Below are 20,171 nucleotides of genomic sequence, written 5' to 3' on the forward strand. Positions count from 1 at the left end.
TTCCAGATGTGGAATTTTTTTGCTGTACAGGAGCATTAAAGCCTAACCCTGGCCTGGTTTCAAATAGGGTGTGGTATTCACTGTGTGAAGGGAGTGTGGGGGGGGGGGGGGGCATCTTACACTGGTAGAATGGTGGTGTTTAAAAAATACTTAGTTCTGCTGTTGCCACACTGGGTAACAAATGAGACTGTTCAAAAAATCATGTCAGACAGGAACTCATAGAGCCAATTAGAAGAAGCAAAAACACACAATCACAAGTGATGTAAAAGTTTTATTATCAGCTTTACGGGTTTGGCTACAAACAAATGCATTTCTTCCCTTTTAAAATTCAGCATTGTTAAATTTCATAAAATGCTCCGTTAAATCCAAATGGCTTCTACATGACACTGGCCTATATGAATGGTTATATTGCATCTTGAGTTCATGTGATAAAAGTATTGGGATGAAATGTCAGATTTATTAAAACTACGATTAACAACCAGTGCTATCCATTTGCAAAGGCTAAACCTTTTCCACTAAAAACCTACTTGTCCTACTTAAAAGCTGCATATTAAATTGCTAAATAGAACAGGAGACATATTAAACTTCACAACTGGAGAGTGCTATTCTCAAAATAAGACATGGAGTTAAGGACCATTCTATATATTTTTCCTGTCACAAAGATGAGGTAATCTGACTCCTTTGGGGGGGGGGGGGCAAAAACAAAATGTAGGGTTGCGTATTTACCTCTGAAAAAAATCCAACAGAATATTTTGAATGCTGAAAAGATGTGCACTTCAGAACGGTACAAAAACAGACACATACACACAAAGTGCCCTCATGCGTACAAAAATTGAAGTCATATTTGGCTCTGAAGCACAACAGGCCCTGGATATGATGCGGTGTGCAACAAGAGACGCCAGATGTTAACACTGAAACACATGAATAGATCACAGGCAAACACCCAACCCACCTCCCGCTGCTACGCTTGCATTAATACAAATACGTAGATTGTGAAACCTTAGCACAACATACAGTGATCGTTTTAAATAAGCTTTTTCCTGCTTGCTCATTCTATTGCAAAACATACCCCTCTCACTTAAAACCACCTGGGTGCATGAGAACCACCACAGGAACATCCAGTACATCGACACTCATAAGCTTCCTATTTCCCTTCTCTAATTGGTTTCGCAGCACAATGACAACAAATGCAAATAAATCCCAGTGAAAATAGAAAGTTTCACAGTGTAGTACACCCCAGTTTAGAATGCTATCGTCAAAACGTAACTAGATTCTTCGGAGTCTGAAGACACCGAAGAGCAACAAGATGAAAACAAAGTGGCTTTTTATGCAGCGTTGGGTTACAGTTTGCAGTACTTTGCAGTATTTACTTTATTTTAGACTCCTACTTAATGAACTTTCAGATTTTTTACCACACAGTGGACATTGCAGATTATTAAATTGATAGTAGCAGTTATAACTCATAAATCTCCTCCACGTCCGCTGCAGTTGAATTTCTGTCATCGGTGAAGATGACAGCAGAGAGAATATTCAATCTGCATACAGGATGTTCTCAACATTCCTTCATCATACAAACCTGTCTTGTGACAGAGTGTAATTGCCTACTGAGATTGTCTAATCAGCCAGTGTGCCAGTTAAGGATTGACTTATTATTTTTGCACACACTTGTGACACACTGTGACGATAGATGCATTGACTTCTTGAGCGTCTCCAGTGTTAACACTGAGAACACACTCTACCATCCAGCCCCGACTTCAACACACACACACCATCCTATTCAGATGCACTGAATCCGGTTCATGTCCCTCAGTTTTTCAAACCTGTGGAAAGAGAGGAGCTTCACGGAACCTCACACAGTCACACCAACCCAAACTCTTTGTCTGTATGAGGCGTCTTTGAGTCCTCGGCGGCCATCTTTGATCTCTGGTCCTAACTGAGGAGGAGGCAGGCCGTCTCGCTCCAACACCACTGGTGACCTGCAGAAAAAAACTATTTGTCTTTTAATGGACCTTTCAGTTTTTCCCCCAGCAAGTTTTGACATGACTTATTACCTGAGGTGGTGGACAATGTCTCATGACAAAATGTGGACAAAGAGAATGGCCAGCCCGATGTTCAGCAGGATGACCATGCAGATCATAATGGTGTTTGGGCCCTTTGAGAGAAAGGAACATATGAGACATGAGGGCAGTAGTCTCGCATGGCCAGACCTTCTTCCACAGCACTGCGGAGGAAGGTCTGGCTAGTCCACACAGCGGGATGGGAGAAAAACACAGATTGGACAGATAGTCTAGCTAGCTGTCTGGATTTACCCTGCAGAGTTCTGAGGACCAGGTAACCATAGTCCTCAGATTGGACAGATAGTCTAGCTAGCTGTCTGGATTTACCCTGCAGAGATCTGAGGACCAGGTAACCATAGTCCTCAGATTGGACAGATAGTCTAGCTAGCTGTCTGGATTTACCCTGCAGAGATCTGAGGACCAGGCAACCATAGTCCTCAGATTGGACAGATAGTCTAGCTAGCTGTCTGGATTTACCCTGCAGAGATCTGAGGACCAGGTAACCAGAGTCCTGGCTTTAGACTGTGAGGGCAGTGAATTCGGTTTCAAATGTGTGCAATGATATGTCAAAGAATTACCGGATGAGGTGAAAATGACTACTTAAAGGAAAAGTTCTACATTTTTGGGAGATAGGCTCATTCACTTTTGCTGCTGAGAGTTAGATGAGAGAGATTAACATGCATGTCAGTTAAAGGGTTAGTCTGGAGATTTTGAGGTGGGGTATAGTGACGTAGTTGTCTGTAGTCAGTGTATTGATGAATCTTAGAGAGAGGGACAGTGGTTTTTCATAGTCCCTTAACACAAACTAACCAACCAAGGCATTCTGGGAGGTAAAGTTACTGCTTATGTCAAAGGAGTCTGGTGGCATTATGAGTTAGCAAAGATCATAATAATAATTTATACTATACTAATAATAATTTATGGTAAATGTCCTTTTATGGCCAAAGGTTTTATTGTTATTATTATTATTGTTATTGATATTTTTATACTGTCTTATACTGTCTGAAAACTGCTGCTGGAAATGTCAAATTCCTTTATAAGGATCAATAAAGAAGTCTATACCTAAGTGTAAGTTTAAATCTGAACTTAAATTGACTGGCTCTTTGCACACAACACCACGGTATTTTGTCGCGTGACGTAATTCCCAAGAGGCTGCCTTATACATATTATATTTCATTATATATTGTGCTAGCATATATTTTTCAGTGTCTAATAAAGGTGCTGGTCACCGAAAAACCTGATCTTATTACATAGAAAAGGTTTTTAAAGAGATATTTAGTTGAAGCTGACATATTTATTTGTTTATTTGAAAAGAGAGCTGTTATTTTGCTACAGGTTGTTACAGATTTTATTTTATTACATAAGTTATCATTGAGGCATTATAAAGCATGTTCATTGTGTCTTGAGGCCGGCCAAGTGTCCTCTTTTTTGGAAATCCTATTTAGGAAACCCTGGAGCCAATAGCTGCTAACATGCCAGAAATAGTCAAATGTGAGTTGATTTGTATATTTAATATCTTACCTCCAGCTCCAAAGACTCGGCAGTCACCGTAGGACTTGGGCTTGACACCATGGCCTTTGGTCTGGCTTCTGTTTTGAGCTCCACTTTTGAGGCTGGTTTGACAACAATGGCTTTGTCTTCCACTTGCTTTGGTACTGTTTTAGGTTCAAGACTGGGTTTGGGGGACGGCGCTGGGCTGGGTTGCCGCTTTGGCAACGGCTTTGTCTCTGCTTTGCTGGACGGCCTGCTCACCTCCCTGGACTCCACTCTGTTCTCGGAGACGGACGGCGCTCGTTCCTGGACCGATGGAGCTCTTTCGGTTTTGACCTCGTTGATTTTTGGCTCGGGGGGGACAGCTTTGGAGGACACTTTGGAGATGGGGCGCGGGGCTTCGTCTTCATCTGGTAAGATGAGGCTGTTCCTTACCGGGGCAGCTGGTGCAGGCGGGACATCTGGAGCTTTCACCTCGGAGTCAAACTTCTGCAGGGGCTTGATCTCCAGGTCCGAGCCCTGCTCTATCTTGCTGCTCTGACGGCTGGGGGTGCGAGAGGGGCCACGGCTGCCGGGGGCCCCTCCGCCTTCAGGTGCAGCCGAGGCAGGAGCAGAGGTCGACGGGGTAGTGGGGCGACTGTTGGGCCTGCTGTTGGATTTACTGCTACCCTTACTGCCACCACCTTTAATGCTCCTGTCTTCGTTCCAGCTTCCTGGACTGAGGAGTTTGGGCTCTTCCTTGCTGATGAAGCCTGGGCTGGGGGAGGGGGTGCGGGCTGGGGACGAGCCGGGCAGGAGGGTGTCCAGTTCATTCATGAGTGGGCTTTCGGGCGGCGTGGGCAGGGGCTCCTCCTCGGCCAGCAGCGGCTCGTGCATGACAGTCTCTATGTTCTCACTTCCCTCCCCGACCTCCAGTAACACTCTCTTCTTCAGGTACTCAGGTCCTGGGGGAGAGCAGTTCAGTATATCAGGGTCCTACATACAACTGGGGCGTAGGTTTATGGGATTTATTGATAACCACGAGTCAGCCATAATGCATTGTTTGTTAAGTTCAAAGTGACATTGGATATAGAAACATGTTTGTGTTATTTCCTGGTTAACTGTCCTGTCTCTCTCCTCCTGCAAGACTACAACAGGAAATAACTACTGGACATCTAATTTGAAGCTGACTTCTTAATATCCCCTGCTATCCTCAACCCCAGTCTAATTTCCTTTGACTAAAATATCAGAAATAAGCTACAGGTGGATTTCCTGTGACCACAGGAAGCAGCTCCTGAGTCTGTTAAGAGTTAAAAGTTGGCCAGAGAGAAAAAAGTGTAAGAAATACCAAAGAAACTATCATTGTATAATATTCTAAGAATATAAATATGCAAATGTTTGTGTCAAAGTAAAAGTGAAATATAAAAAAATAGACCAAAAGCAACAATGCATTATAGTCTGCCAATTTCTACCAAAGACATAAATCTTTAAAAACAGGTCACAAAAATAGACTCTGATTTTGAAAAAAAGACTAAATAAATGCCCAAGAGAACAGAGAACTAAAGGTTTTATTCTACATTACACAAACAAGAATAAATAGTTTTATTTAATGCGGACTATTTTGGACAATAATAAAGCGCTGGGCCACGGATAATACTGGTAAGGGAATCAGTTCATTGTGGATTTTGATCTTTTTAGGACATTTGTTGAAAACGAGACTATACCCAATCACTAGCCTTATCCTTTAAATTATGAGGCTACGTTATTGTTTTCCGCAGTACAAATGAACCAGATGGTGCCCACGCTGACGCTGTTATGTCTGTGTTGTTCTCTCCTTAGTGAGAGATCTTTCATGATACAATGCACAGCGGGACTCAGCCAGGCTTGGTCTATTTCTAGTTTCAGTCTGAGACAATTTACAAAGGCGCTCGCAACGCTGCATGGCGGTCTGGTTCCCTACCGCTCTCTGCTGAGGGAGAACGCCAGAGAGAAATAGCACGAGGCTCCTGAATGGCTGCCGGCCTTTTGTGTGAACGTGTAAAAGCCAGACCCCTGAAACTGATCCGATCGCCTCGACCAAACAAGATGTTCCTTTTTTAGACATTCGAATGCGACTACCCTCAGCCGAGGATCTGCTGAAGTAGTCCTGCATTCAAAATGTCACTATAATCAAAATACACTTACAGAATAGAAAGTAAAAGTACAAAGGATTCAGAATTTCAGAATACTTGATACTGCTGTATTTTAATTGGTCACTTGGTGGGGCTTATTTAAAAAAAAACACAACTATATATACTTTACTAGCTTGTGAATTTCCCCAAGGGGTCAATAAGTCTTATCTTAATCCATACTTTGACATGATAATGTCTTTGTTGATTATATTTGGTATTCCTGAACTGAATCTGAAAAGTTTTAAATAGGTATTAAATACAAGTAAATTATTTCATTTTGCCATGCAGTGAAGTAGAAGTATAAAGAAGCAGAACATTGAAATACTCAAGTAAAGTACCTCAGAACTGCACTTAAGTACAGTACTTACATCCCAGCACTGTGCATCAGTTATGATCAGTCATACTTGCAGTTTTCTTCAGTAAGTAAATGGTAATGTTAGTGTCATACCATATTTATATATATGTGTGTCTTATATGTGTATTGACTCTGCATTTAGTGATGCATTCAAGACATTTGGGAAATATGGTAAATATAAGTGTAAGGAAAAGAATTCATGACATCCAATTTCCACTGAAAATAACTAGCTGAAAAACATCTAAATCTTTGCTTTTAAAAGTTTCCCATACTGTATTATCCTTTGCCAAACGTGTTAATAGACATATTAACGTTATTATGAATTTGAATGAAACTGACCTGGCTGGTAGAAGGAAGGGGAGAGCTCTTTGGCCACCAGTCTGGCAATGCTGGACTCACTGTTGGAGGCCTGGGCCGCCTGCTCCGCCCCATCGGACTTGGCCTTGGCATGGGTCGTCCTGCAGGGGAACACATGCAACACAGTTCATAAAGCACTGGAACGATCATCCAGATGTTACTGCAGTAGTTACAATCTGAAAGAAGTCATTTTAACACGGTGCCGCTCCCTCCATGCATCAGAAACAGCATGTGTACCGCTGTCTAACTGTGTATTGTTTCTCATCCATCAGGCACTCTGAGAGCGTGGCCCTTTGCCAAGGCAGGGCCCATTCCACTGGAGCTGTACGTATCACCCCGGTGACTTCTCTCTGTCTCATGGACACTCGTGTGATGATGGAGTCTTTAGTTACTTGCCAGCCATAACTCATTGTCCTGCTGGAGGTTGATTATTTATGTCTGTCCCAGCCCAGCAGCAGAAAAGGACACCTAATAATACTAAGGAGCCAAATAACCAGCAGCCACGCACCCACTGAATACTGTAAACAGTTCCTTTTACTGTAGTTTTTTTGGTTAAGCTGCTTAAGCATCATCTTTTAAGTTTCCCATTCAAGGTTAACACACAAGGTCGAGATCACAGTCAGCGTGCATTTAGTCTGGATCGACGACGGTTCATTTACCGGAGAGGCTTCCCTTACCTTCCGCTTTCTTTGTGTTTTTTTCTAACCTCTGAGCTACCAAGCTCACGTTACATGCTGAAAATGAGGCCCATGGCGACTGTGATTGGGTTAAAGAACTGCATGGGAGAGGTCAGACCTTACTCCACAGTGCTGTGGAGGAGCAGTTGTTGGTATTTCAGTCTGGACCGAAGTGTTGGACTTGCATGCGGAGAGAGTTCAAGGCTTAATGCTGCACATTAACGGGGAGAACTACTGATTGTGATTACTCTGTGGATACTTGACATACTGTAACTTTACACTGAGCTGAGAATAGCTCCCTGCATGGTCCACTTGGAGACTCGGTGGGGAAGGTGCTCCCCACTGGAACAATTAGAGACTCCTGAGGCTCCCTGTCTGAGATAGATGAGCTCCACCTGTCCACACACAGTCAGCACCTCCGTCCTCTTCCAGGAACCTCACCCTCAAATCTCACATGTTCACAATTACACTGGAATCATTCAACAAAGAAAGATTTATAATAACAGCTGCCTTTTAGCAACAAGCCTTTTGGTCCAAGGTAGTGGTATAGTTACAAATACAACACAAAAGAAACACACTTTAGGATCACACCATGTCATTTTGCCAGCTGTGTACTATTAATGAAGTATCATGTGTAGTTTTAAATGGCTTTAATGCATAAAAAATGAGTATTTGACTAAATATATCACGTGACTGAAATGTGGTTTAATGGATGAGGTTGACATTTGTTTCTCATTGTCAACAAATTCCATTCATCAAGCCCCCAAACATTTGTTAGTCTGTCTTTTGTTACTTTCTGGCTTTCCTACCCTGTCTCTCGGCATCGAACTCACTGGTTTCAATGTAAATCTTTAAAATTAGGTCAAAAATTGTTTTTTAATTTCCAAAATCTCTGTGCCTCGCCCAGGGTGTAATTCAATGTAGAACTACCACTGGTCTCAGCTAACGCGGTTTCACCCTGCACTGGGTACAGAGCACTGCCCAGGTCCGGGGTAGTTGGTGGTCTAGTTACCCCACAATAAGGGACTGTGCGCTGGGTACTGCCGGCTGTGGTACACTCTCATGTCACCAGCCTTTTTTTACCCAAGGCTCTGTTCTGAATGTGAGCGATAGCCACGCCCCCTGATTTGCATATAAGAGCTGGAAATGAATACAGAGGGAAATAAATAAAAGTGGATTTATGAAATAAAAGGTTTTGTGGATGATTCTATGGGGATAATAGAATAGGCAAAAATAAAATAATTCATCATCATCATCATCATCATCATCCTCATCATCAACATGTTACCCAGGGCAACAGTGTGGCTCAGTGATGTGTTTAATATATTTTGGACAGAAATGGAGCTCAAAGTACAATTTTGAGTACTTGTATTTTAATTAAGTGTTTTCATTTTCCAGTGGGGGGGGGGGCTTCTTGGGGCTCAGTGTCTTGCCCAAGGACACGTCAACATGGGACTGTAGGGCTAAGGATTGAACCCACAACCTTCCGATTGTTGGCGACTGCTCTACCACTGAACCACAGCTCTAAGAAAAATGTGAGTCCCAACCAATAATCACTTTTATAAATAGAATAAGGAATTAATTGCTGTTAGAAAAAGAAACTTTGATTATGAGAAGAACTTGACAATTAAACAACCAGAAATCAAAGATCAGCTGAGGTTCCTTACATTTGTAAAGAGCCAGCAGTGCACAAAGATATCCATCACTGTGCTTATACTTGCTAAAATTGGTTAGCATTAGTGCTAATAGCACAAGTGGGTGGCAGGGCTAATACAGGGATTGTTTAGACTGATGACTCCCAGCTGAACACAAAAGCATGTGCTCTGGTATATCACTCAGCCACTGTATTAATGACCATGCCTGTTGAAAAAACAAAACTATTCCTATTTATTAAAGGCCTTTTAGAACATGGCATCAGTTCAATTTGTGGTAATACAACTAAGAAAACCACCAGAAAAAACAGATATGTTATAATAAAGTAACATTTCTATGGAGTCAGCTAGTAAAAAAACTATTAATGTGACAGAGCTTTCACCATGGCAGCCCCCTCCCTCTGGAACTCCCTACCCATACACACCCGGGACTGTACTGACCCTTTCAGATCACTTATTATTATATGATTAGCCTTCACTATTACATAACTATATTTTGTCACTATTTGTGTTGGTTTTATTGCTTCACTTTCTTTTAATGTCCGGTAGATTTGTTTCCTTCATTAGGACAATTAATCAACAATTCTGTAAATGTGCCACACCCTAGTTTACCCAGCATGCACGTCTTTATGGTGTGAAGCATAGCCTGTTATTATTAATAAATATACAATCTATGGTGGTAAGATGTTGGATATCCAAAGGTAAACCACACAAACAAAATGTAGGGTCCTGGATTTGAACCCACAACCCTCATCATGTGAGGTTAAGGTGCTAACCACAGATTAACAATGCTTAACCTGTTCAGTAACACTTGAAAATATATGTGTTAATGAGTGAATATGTGTTAATGAGTGAATTATTCACTTTTGTATATAGTGTTTGAAATGGTCACACAGTAAGTGATAGGTGGCTCTGAAAAAGGAGTGAAAAGGATTGGTCATCTATAGATTAATCCTGCATTACCTGATTTTTTTTTGTTCAGTCTATGTTCTTTAGTTTTAGGGAGCAGACAGAGGAAGTAGTGGCGCTCTCATGAGATGCATTTCTGAAATATCCAGATCTTAGTCAGATCTTTCCTTCTATAATAGAACAAAAGGATTCAGGTCAAAATGAGCCAGTCTGGCCCTTTAAGTTGTATAACTGCTGCAGTGTGTGCTGCTCCTCCAGTGCTTCTCTGCAACCAAACATGACATTTGACACTTTGACCTAAATACCCTTTATGCTTGCAGGGCTGCATTAGGGAGACACTTGTTGTACTCTGAGGAGTGACGAGACGTCAGCTGTAAGAAGAAACTGCTTTCAACACCCAAAGCTATGAACAATCGTACACCTTAAATCTTCATTTAGAGCCGTTAAAATATGTAAAAGTGTTTGAATAGCTCCTGCTGTTTTGTAACCATTTGTTACGCTACAGTTTCCCAGAAGGCTGCTCATGGCAAGAGATATTCTGGCATGTGCGACTTCATCTTTGTGCGTGTGTGTCAAAGACTACTTTGGTGTCCATAAAAAGACAACTAAATCTTGCAGACTAATCAAAAAACTTTGTCAAAATACATTAAGAGCTAATTGCAACCTCATTATTGGCACATTGCTAAGAGGTCACCTAAATAAATACCTCAGTGAGTATTTTTACTTAAAGTAACAAAGTACTTAAATACCACAGTGTAGAAATACTCTGTCACTGGTAAAGGTCACACACTCAAAACATACAAGTGTATTATCAAAATTTACAGTAGTGCACTGTACATACTACAAAAGTACACAAAGCAAGTATTCATTATGCAGAATGGCCCATTTGAAATAAATGGGGTAAATGGTAAAGTGTGTCCAAACTTTTGACTGGTACTGCATATTGTAGTTTTGGATTATAATTATGAATGAATTAATGTGTACATCACTTTAATGGTAAAGCTGGTAAAGGTAGGGCCTAGTTTTGTTACTATATATATACACACTGTATGTATATGTATAGTTGCACAGCTAGAAGGAAGGCATCATTATTATTTTGTTGATTATATGTACTAAATTTGTACTGAAAAGAAACTAAAGTTACTTGTAACAAATGTAGGCGAGTAGACAGTACTACATTTAAATTGTAGTGGAGTTGAAGTACATAGTAGCATAAAATAACTCCAGTACAGTAAGTACCTCAAAAGTATACTTGACTGAGGTCAGTACTTGAGTAAATGTACTTAATTACTTTCCATCCCTGGAATAGCTGCAGAGATGTAATCAATAGTCCTCGGCTGAGGCTAGATATGATCTTTATTTACAATTGTTACACGTTACAAACTGCTCACATCAGCAGTACAGTGTGTAATCCAAGCCGCACAACTAAAGCTAGGTGTGGTACATATATACGCTAAGCCTTTATACCCAAGCACTTGGTTATGAGCTGTGTCATATTTATATCCGTGGAACCATTTGACACCACCGCTGACGCAAGATGGCCCCAGATCTGTGATCTCTAACGGTTGGCGGCGGGCGGTGGAGCTGAAGCGTACACGGGGCGATGGAAAGCAAGCTGACTGCTGTGTTCAAGCTCAGCTGTGCACCATTTGATGGAGTATTTAAATGGCTAAAACAGAAGTGATAGGTATGCAGACAAACATCCAGAGCCGCTGTGATTCGGCTTAAGAAAGCAGTCTGGGTGTTGTGTCTGTGACTAGGCAGGAAAGATGGGGTTTGGGCGCAGGGGGATGGGGGATAATCAGCTGTTGCATTCCCCTGTGATTGTGATACAGCAAGAGTGTGCATGCCCATATTTAGTCAGGGCTCCTTTGTGACCACGGGGCTCCTGTCTGTGTGTGCGTCATTTACACCATGTCCTGCCACAGAGGTCCTCCAGAAGACAGCCCACGCAACACAGTAACGTCCACAGAGCGTCTGAATGCCAGTGAACGTACATCTAACCTGACGTGAAGAGGCCAGGTCTGGCATCCCATGCAGTGCACAGGTTGTACATGTATTTTTAACCGTCCACTTTGTTGCCAAAGGATCATGGAGTGAGGAAACCACTGCCAGGAACAGTTGGGTCATGTCTCCACTGCTTGTATAATAAACAGATTTCAATTCAACGTGCAGGAACACTCAAGATGGCTGTTGTTTAGTTTGTGTGGGGGGCAAAAGTGTGCAGAACCTAAATAGAAAATACAACATAGCAAGTCAAAGTGCTGCATTCAAAATAACAAATATAAAAAACTATGAGTATTATTGGCAAAATGTACATAAAGTATCAAAAGTAAAAGTCTCTTTTTGCAGAAAATGCCTTATGAGACTTATTAGATTGTTGCTGTGATGTCTAAGCAGCATTTTAAAGTGACCATATGTAACTTTTTATTGTTTCTAAAGCTCTTTCATTTTTCATACAATGGTCTTAAATGACCTGCAACAGCAAACGAGACTGACAGTGATAAGACAGCCATTTTCATATAGTTTGAATAAGGCATTTGCACGGGTCTGATTTCCCCCCCCAAAGGCACAGACTGATTTTAGGCAGTTTGACAGAGCAACATTGTGATGGGTCACAGATTTTGGCTGAACACCGGACAAGCGTGTGTTAGAGTATGCCTGATTGTATATTAATGTTATATCAGAAGCTACCTGCTGTAGTTCTGGCTGATCCTGGAGTGGGACCATCACAGGAAAAAAGGAAATTCAACAAAGAAACAACTAAAGCTAAAAGGAAAGGGACAGATGATGGGGGATAACGCGAGTCTCACTCTGGTGGGGACAATTATGGGATTGTAGATGATTAACAACCACCATGAATTGGCCTCAGGTATGTAATATGTCGATTTCATGCATAAAATAACTTTAGATTGTACGATTGACTAGACATTTTCCTTTTACTCCATGTTTGTGTTGGCCTATTTTTATTTTGCTCCCCTGTAAAGCATCCGTGGGTTTCATTAAATGCACAAATTGAGATTGTTTGTTGGACTTTAATCTCTGAATTTGTGAAGTATTTAAAACATGTATAAGTCCCGCTGATTTATGTAGTGTAGAGTTTAAAGCGCCCATATTCTGCTTAGTTTCAGGTTCATAATTGTATTTTAATTTTGTACCTGAATAGGTTTCTATGGTTTCATTTAAAAAAACAAAACATATTTTGTGTTGGACTGCACATTGATGCAGATCCTCTTTTCACCCTGTGTGTTTAGGTCTCTGTTTTAGCACCAGAGTGAGACATCTCACTTCTACACTATCTTTGTTGGGAGCTGCACATGCTCAGTAGCTCGGTAAGATCCCATCAGCTAGATAACTCTTTCTCCAGCTTTGGTCAGTCCACGGCAGGATTAGCCGGGAGACTTCTTCTAGACGAGGACACTTGTGGAATACCTGCACAACAGGGACAGGAAGTATAACAGGGACAGGAAGTAGTTCTTTTGGAGATTATGGTCATTTAGTGGCTGTTGGAGCAGTGTTTTGCCATTGAGAACAAGCTAGTAAGCTACAGTTAGCCACCACGTCTCTAGTGACGTAGAAAGCCGTGAAGATGTTGAACAGCTCACCCGGAGACCGAAGACAGAGGACATTCAGAAACCGGATCTCATTCAAAACAGCATAGATAGTTATTTTTCCAAGTTGGTAGGAGTGTGGGAGCACCAGAGACACAAAATAACACCCAACATTTTTTCATAACATGGGCACTTTGAAGTGCATTAGTTCCTTCTGAAATGTAGTAAAAAAGTGTAAAAATGTACCTCGACGTAAGAACGGTACTTGAGTAAAAGTACTAAGTCAGATGGTCTTCCAGCAATTTGGACAGTAATTATATATTTCCTATTGGTCCTGTTTGGTTTGTGAAGGCCACCGAGGTGTTTCTGGAAGCAGTCCTACACGATCACTAAGCTTCCATGTGCTGTAGGTGAGCTTAAAGCTCCGATGCGACCAACACCGGCCCATAACTCTTATAGACTGCTTATCCTTGGGAGTACAATATTTAGATTTCAATCTGCTGGGACAGGGGTCTGCAGTCTATCAGTGGGAGTCTCACTGCTATAAACACTGGGCTTATTTCAGGTGCTGAAGACCACTGTGGACAAAAGCGGCACCGCCTTGTACGGTCACAGACAATCTGGAGATAGACGTGCACACGTATGGACATCTAACCACAGAAGAAAAACTAGGTTTCCCTGCAGCTGGATTCATTGATTTCAGAAGAAGTTCTGTTTCAATGGGCTATACAAGGCTGACTGGGATAGACTGTTACTGGGATTCAATCACAGTGCAGCCAATGGTTTCCAAACTTTCTCACTTCAAGGACCCCTAAACTGGCACAAGTTAGACCACTTACCCCCTCCTGATAGGATTTTTACTTTTTGATGTTTTATTACAGAAAAAAGTATGAAAGCCATGACCCAAATAGTCATACATTACAAGACAATAGTTTTTGTGTTACATAGGGAGGGAATTGTGACAAAAATAAATTCTTCCTCTTTGTATTGGGGACCCCCTGGGTGTCCCTGGACCCAACTTTAAAAACCACTGACAGGAGCAATATTCACATCCACAGCCAGACAGAGAAGCTGCAGCCTTTTGTGTCACATCATCTCTCCTTTCTGTTTCTGCAGAGTGTTCCCATAAACTAGCATTGTATTATACTGAACTGGACCAACACACTAACACTGATAAAAAAGAGCAAAAAAGAAATCAGGAGAATCCTCTCCCCACTCAGGCACTCATGTGTTCTCACCTGGAAGCAGCGATCTCTGCCTTCTGCTTGCCGATGGCTGCAGCCCTCTGAGCACCCTCCACCGCCCGCTCCACCTTCTGCTTGATCTTGGTTCCCTTCAGCTGGATCACCCTCTTCTTCATGGCCTTCACCAGCAAGTTGTTCATGTACTTGCCCTCCTCCTTCCCTCCCTCAGCGAAGGTGGTGCAGCCGTAGCCGTGTCTCTGGTTGTTCAGCCACTCGCCCTCGTACTTCAGCCCGCTGGACCTCTCGCTTATTCCATATCCTGAGCGCTTGTCGTTCTTCCACTCGCCCATATAGACCTCTGTGGTGGTGGCGTCAATGTCGGCCTCCACTGGGGGGAAATCCTCGGCTCCGGCCAGGCTCTCGTCCCCGATGCTGATGGTGGAGTTGGTGTCGCTGGCGTTGGAGCTGAGAGCCGACTCCGTCCTTAGGAAGCTGATTTTGCTCTTCTGGCTGGACAGCGAGGTACTGGAGTCGGACTTCTTTAGCTTACCCAGCAGGGAGCTCCTGTTGAACAGGCCTTTCTTTTTGGGTTTCACAGCCTCTGGGTCCACCTGTAGAGTGAGAGCAAAGCCTCCGCGGGACGGTCCCAGCTGGGTAGGGGTGGCGACGGGCGTCTCCTCGCCCGAGGCGTTGGTGGTGGTGATCGTGGGGACGTCTTGCTGCAAGACGGTGCCGTTGCTGTGCTCGCTGCGAAGGGAGGTCAGGGAGGTACGAAGAGGGGAGCGGACGACTGCTGCCATGCCATAAGGGACGCTCTGCCGGACCCCATAGCCGTGCCGCATCCCACCCGTGAACTGACCCTGGAAAGTACCTAGAAACATCAGAAAACAGGTAACTAGACTAGCATCAGAGGCTAGTTATTACAGGCTAGCAGCACACAGTAGCTCTAGGGACGGCCATATCAGTTGGTCAGTTGGTTTTCCCACTTCTTTGGTCCAACTGAAATATCCAACAACTATTTGACGGATTCCAGGCTATTTGGTATAGACATTCCCTGAACCTAGCACCTAGCAGATGGAGCCTACTAATTTTGCTAATGCCCTAACTTTTCCTCAAGCGCCTTTCACTTATCTTGTGAAATATCGTAACATCCACTGGATGGACTGGCAGCCCATTATGTACAGACATTCATTGTTTCTAGATTGCAAATCCAATTGTATTTCGGGATCCCTGACTTTTAATCTTGCACCATTAGATTTTAGTGTACAGCCCCAAAGAGCTGCTAGAATGCTTGAAACACGGCCGGGAGCAAAAACACTTCACCGTAGCAGAATGTCCTGGATATCTTTAGTGTGAAACCATCATCATGCTGTGACTGACAAGTCATCTTGAGGTCCGGCCTCATGCTAAAATTGCCATGAGTGTGGATTATCTTGACAGCTAGGCCTCAGCTCAGCCGTGAGGCCAGGAGGGCATGGGGCTTGTGGGCTATTATTACAGCCTGACATCTAGTGCTGTCACATCCCCCATTGCAGCTTCCACCAGACTGGGCTTCAAAGCTGATGAGTCAGCTGTTACGGGGGGGAACCACTGCTATTGTACAATCGGCGATTACAACAATTGATTTTATTCTAATTATTTTAGTTTTCTGTATACAGTCCAGTGGATCAGTAAGTGTCTAAGGATTCAAAACGTCACTTACAATACTCAGGGCTGTTTGTTACCTTTTCATTTTCATCTAACCTAATCTGGTCACAAAAACAATGTGATCCAGAAAAATGATTATTTTGCACAATACGCTTTGAAAGTGAACTCTCATTTTGTCTTGCAAAGGAAACAAAAGTATGCGTCTTGTGAATGTAAAATAAAAAAGTTCAACAGGGAAAGTATTTAGCTCCAGGTTGGTTCACTGTTTTTTAACTTCAATACATGCCACATCTTTCCAAACGTCACTGAGTCATCGTGTTAAATAATCGGGATTTCAGTATTGACCAAAATGATTGTAATTATGATTTTTTTTTGTACCTGACAGCTATAGTTACTTTGCAGATTCAGGTTTAAAATACACAACCAGAGCTGCGAGGTGTAAAAAAAATGCAATGCATTTTTATAGATTTATATGTAAGTAGTTACAACATAAAAGTGCTGCATGCACAGTAATCTATTAGTAACATAAGGACATAATATACATAAAATACATATATTTTTTAATGTATAATGATTACACGTTTTGGCAAATTAGTACTTTCATTACATTTTGCTTAGTTCTTTTACAGGAAGGTTTTGAATCACAGAGCATTTTCTTGTGGTTATTACAGCCATTATGGTAAATTACAGCCATTAAGGTTTTTATTGTTCGTTTTATTCTTATTCTTATTCCTGTTATTACTGTTATCTTTATCTTTATGCTATCTTTTGCAGCTGGAAATTTCAATTTCCTTGCAGGAGACATCCCAAAAGGATTAATAAAGGGAAGTCTGAGTCTAGTATTTTTACATGTCAGTATTCCTACTTTGACTTCAGTCAGAGATCCGAATCCTTCTTCCACCACCAGGATTCCCGGGGGGTTTGATTTCCAACCAGCTTTAAGCACCTTGACTGACAGCAGCAGGGTGATATTTTGTTCTGGTTACACTCAGACCTCAGAAACCGAGGATCATCAGACTTGAGGGGGTTTGGTCTTAATGCTGCAGGAGTTAGTTAGGACCCTGTCATAAAATCCACTGGTGGAAAGTCCCTATCTACTCAAGACAAGAACTGCACTTTTACACAATTTTTAAGATCCTTATTTACTTCTGCTACTTTATTTGGTTTAGTCCACTACATTTATCTGGCAGGTATAACATACACAACATGTGATCAATAAATAAAATATGATGCATTTTTAAGGGTTTAACTAGTTCCAAAGAGTTTTTTTTAGATTTAGTATTGTGACTTTTACTTAGATAAAGGATCTGAATGTTTCCTTTACTACTGCAGAGGTACTGCATATTCACATTTCCACATTTCAAAGGTGGAAAGTAACTAAGCACATTTACTCAAGTACTCCACGTAAGTACAATTTTTAGGCACTTGTACTTTACTTGAGTATTTCCATTTACTACTACTTCATTTCAGAGGCAAATATTGCACCTTTTACTCCTCCAAATGGATTTAATTACTTAAATTACTTAAAGATTACTAATACAAAAAGATATAATGCTAAATGAAAATAGTATTGTTTCCCAGAGGAAAATTGGCAAGCCACCTAGCAGTAAATAGTCTTTTGAGTTATCTAGTATAAAAACACACATTATTATTGAATAAAAAGGTTTTTATTTTTTATTTTATTAAACTTCCCAACAGTTAACTAACTTTTCCTCCACTTTACCAGCACCTTTGGTACTTCAAGTATAATCTGATGATGCTAATACTTTTTGACTTTTAGTTACATAACATTTTGAGTGCAGAACTTATACCTGTAACAAAGTATTTTTTACATTTTCTACCGCCTGTGACTACTTTTAAAGATCTGAGTACTTTTTACACCCTCACAGGAAGATGTCAAGTACTGCATTTAAATAACTTGTACTTTCCATTGTATGCTACTTAATACTGTTATGACTTTAACTTGTAACCGGTGCTGGAATGTAACTCAAGTACTTTACTTAAGTGCACATTTGGGGTACTTTTCTTTTCTTTTCATGCCACCTTCTACTTCTAATCCGCTACATTTCAGAGAGAAATATTCTACTTTTTACTCCACTACATTAATCTGACAACTAATTACTGTCCTAATTAATATTTGTGCACACAAAGCACATTTACAGTAGTTCATAAAACACAGTGTTTTATTGTAAATTAAAATACCCGACTGTATAACAGGCAACAAGTCCAGCTGAGATGATAAGACCATTAAACACACACCTGTTTGGATCCTTTACACTTTCTAACATGGGAGGATTTTTCTGCATTGAGTACTTTTACTTAGATACTTTTACTTAAGCAACATTTCCAATGCTGGACTTTTACTTTTAGAATAAGTATTTTTACTTAAGTAAAGGATCTGAATAGGCTACTTCTTCCACCATTGAATCTTTGCAATTTCTAAATCTGATCTTTTGAAAAATGTTGACAAAGTCCAAAGTCTTAATGTGTGGCCTAATCTCACCTCCATCAGCATATGTCTCTGTTCCATATCCATCCTGAAGCCCATTATTCCATGTTCCTTCATACTTGGCACCACTGCCAACACTGATCCGGATGCCATATCTCCCTTTAAAGCCATGAGTCCATTCCCCTTTGTAAATCCAGTGTCCTTTGGACTCTACTCCCAGGCCGTGACGCTTCCCCTGCGACCAGTAGCCCTCGTAGGTGTTCCCGCTGGGCCAGGTGTACACTCCCACCACCTCGAAGCCGTAGTTCCAGGAGCCGGAGAACTCGCCCTGGCCTTTGGGTCCGGTGCAGATGCCATGGCCGTGGGCTTTGCCCCCCTCCCAGCCTCCGCAGTAAGCTCCGCCGTCGTCGAACTCAAAGCGCCCGCCACTCATGGCTCCCCGCAGCCCAATACCGCCCCGATGAGAACGTTAAGTTTAGTCTGTTACCTGGCTAAAGATACAACCTCCGTCAGTCTGACTTCACCTTCACCTGACATCAAAGCTGATTGGAGATATCCTTGGTGCGCAACTTGTGGGGTGTTCTTCTTTTGGAGTTACTTTGGTTTTTTCTGCGCGTGTCCATGAAGCTCCAGGGCGCACGCCACACTTTGCAGAAAACTCGATTTTGCCTTCTTTTATTCCACTTGCTTCTTCTCGGATTTCACTCAATACAGATTTTCCTCCAGGATGGATGCTGCTGTGTTACAAAGTTGGATGACCGGGTCGTTAAATGGAATTGTTTCTGTAAGTCTGTCTTGACAAGCCACTGATCTTACATGGCTGTTTCCCAGGTGGCCACAGAGAAAAGCCCCTTTCCCCCTGTCCCTGCCACCCAGCTATCTCCTGACACTCGCTGCTGTTGGAAATATTTCAGCAGACCTAACAAGGCGACCAATCCCCACACACACACCCTTCCAAAAATACGACCCAATCCTTACTCTGCTGCCTGCAAGGAGCCATGCCAGAGTCTTGCCACCTCGGGGCTGAAGTACATGCCATCAGGACTCTGCTCTCTGTTATTCTTTACCATGCAGTTAATGCAATCATTATTCTCTAATAGGCTATTAAGCTTGATGAAAGATAGATCCAAAAGTAGATAACTCGCTGTCATTTCTCATTGATGTTCCTACATGGCCTGCATGGGCTCATATCTTATAATATAGCCTAAAAATATTGTATTTATAACTTTATTTACAGTGTACATGTAGGCCTATATGTCCAGTAGGTGATATCTCTTTCTATGGCGTTATCATTGCAGCATATTTTGGGATATTGTTTGACTGTAAGTTGAGTCATAAATTGTATTCTATTTTTTTAAGAGTTACAGTTGCTGGATAACTACAGGACACCATTTTGAAAATGTATAATTGAATGCTCCACTCATAATGACCTTTTGCATTGCGACCTAATTCAATTTACAAACAGTGGGAATCAATTAATCATTATGGGAGAGAGCAGTAGGCTCCTGTACTGTACTTCACTCTCTCCACTCCCCCTGCTGCGAAATGACGGTAACTGCATTAATATACATTATACATTATTATACATACATGGTGCTCTTTGGATGTTTTTACATAGACCTTAGTGGTCCCCTAAAACTGTATCTGAAGTCTCTTTTATATAGACCTTAGTGGTCCCCTAAAACTGTATCT

At 41.8% G+C, this 20,171-nt stretch overlaps 2 protein-coding genes across 2 annotated transcripts in view; one reads left to right on the forward strand and one right to left on the reverse strand.

Moving 5' to 3' along the window:
* The window catches only part of LOC117947075 (tubulin alpha-1B chain-like), a 29,288-nt gene extending 24,440 nt beyond the window's left edge, over positions 1 to 4,848 (forward strand). Inside the window, exon 6 of the mRNA XM_034875661.1 lies at positions 4,838 to 4,848. Coding sequence (XP_034731552.1) covers positions 4,838 to 4,841 — 4 coding nt within the window. The 3' untranslated portion in view covers positions 4,842 to 4,848. The remainder of the gene's footprint in view (positions 1 to 4,837) is intronic.
* jph2 (junctophilin 2) lies at positions 710 to 19,382 on the reverse strand. Its single transcript, XM_034875649.1, has 6 exons — positions 18,534 to 19,382; positions 14,438 to 15,254; positions 6,393 to 6,511; positions 3,579 to 4,492; positions 2,052 to 2,152; positions 710 to 1,976 (listed from the first exon to the last, which is right to left on the reverse strand). The coding sequence occupies exons 1-5, from the start codon at positions 18,910 to 18,912 to the stop codon at positions 2,072 to 2,074; spliced, it is 2,310 nt and encodes a 769-aa protein (XP_034731540.1). The 5' UTR covers positions 18,913 to 19,382; the 3' UTR covers positions 710 to 1,976; positions 2,052 to 2,071.
* Positions 19,383 to 20,171: the final 789 nt, after the last annotated feature.

This window comes from Etheostoma cragini, chromosome 7, assembly GCF_013103735.1.
Source record: "Etheostoma cragini isolate CJK2018 chromosome 7, CSU_Ecrag_1.0, whole genome shotgun sequence".
NCBI lineage: Eukaryota > Metazoa > Chordata > Actinopteri > Perciformes > Percidae > Etheostoma > Etheostoma cragini.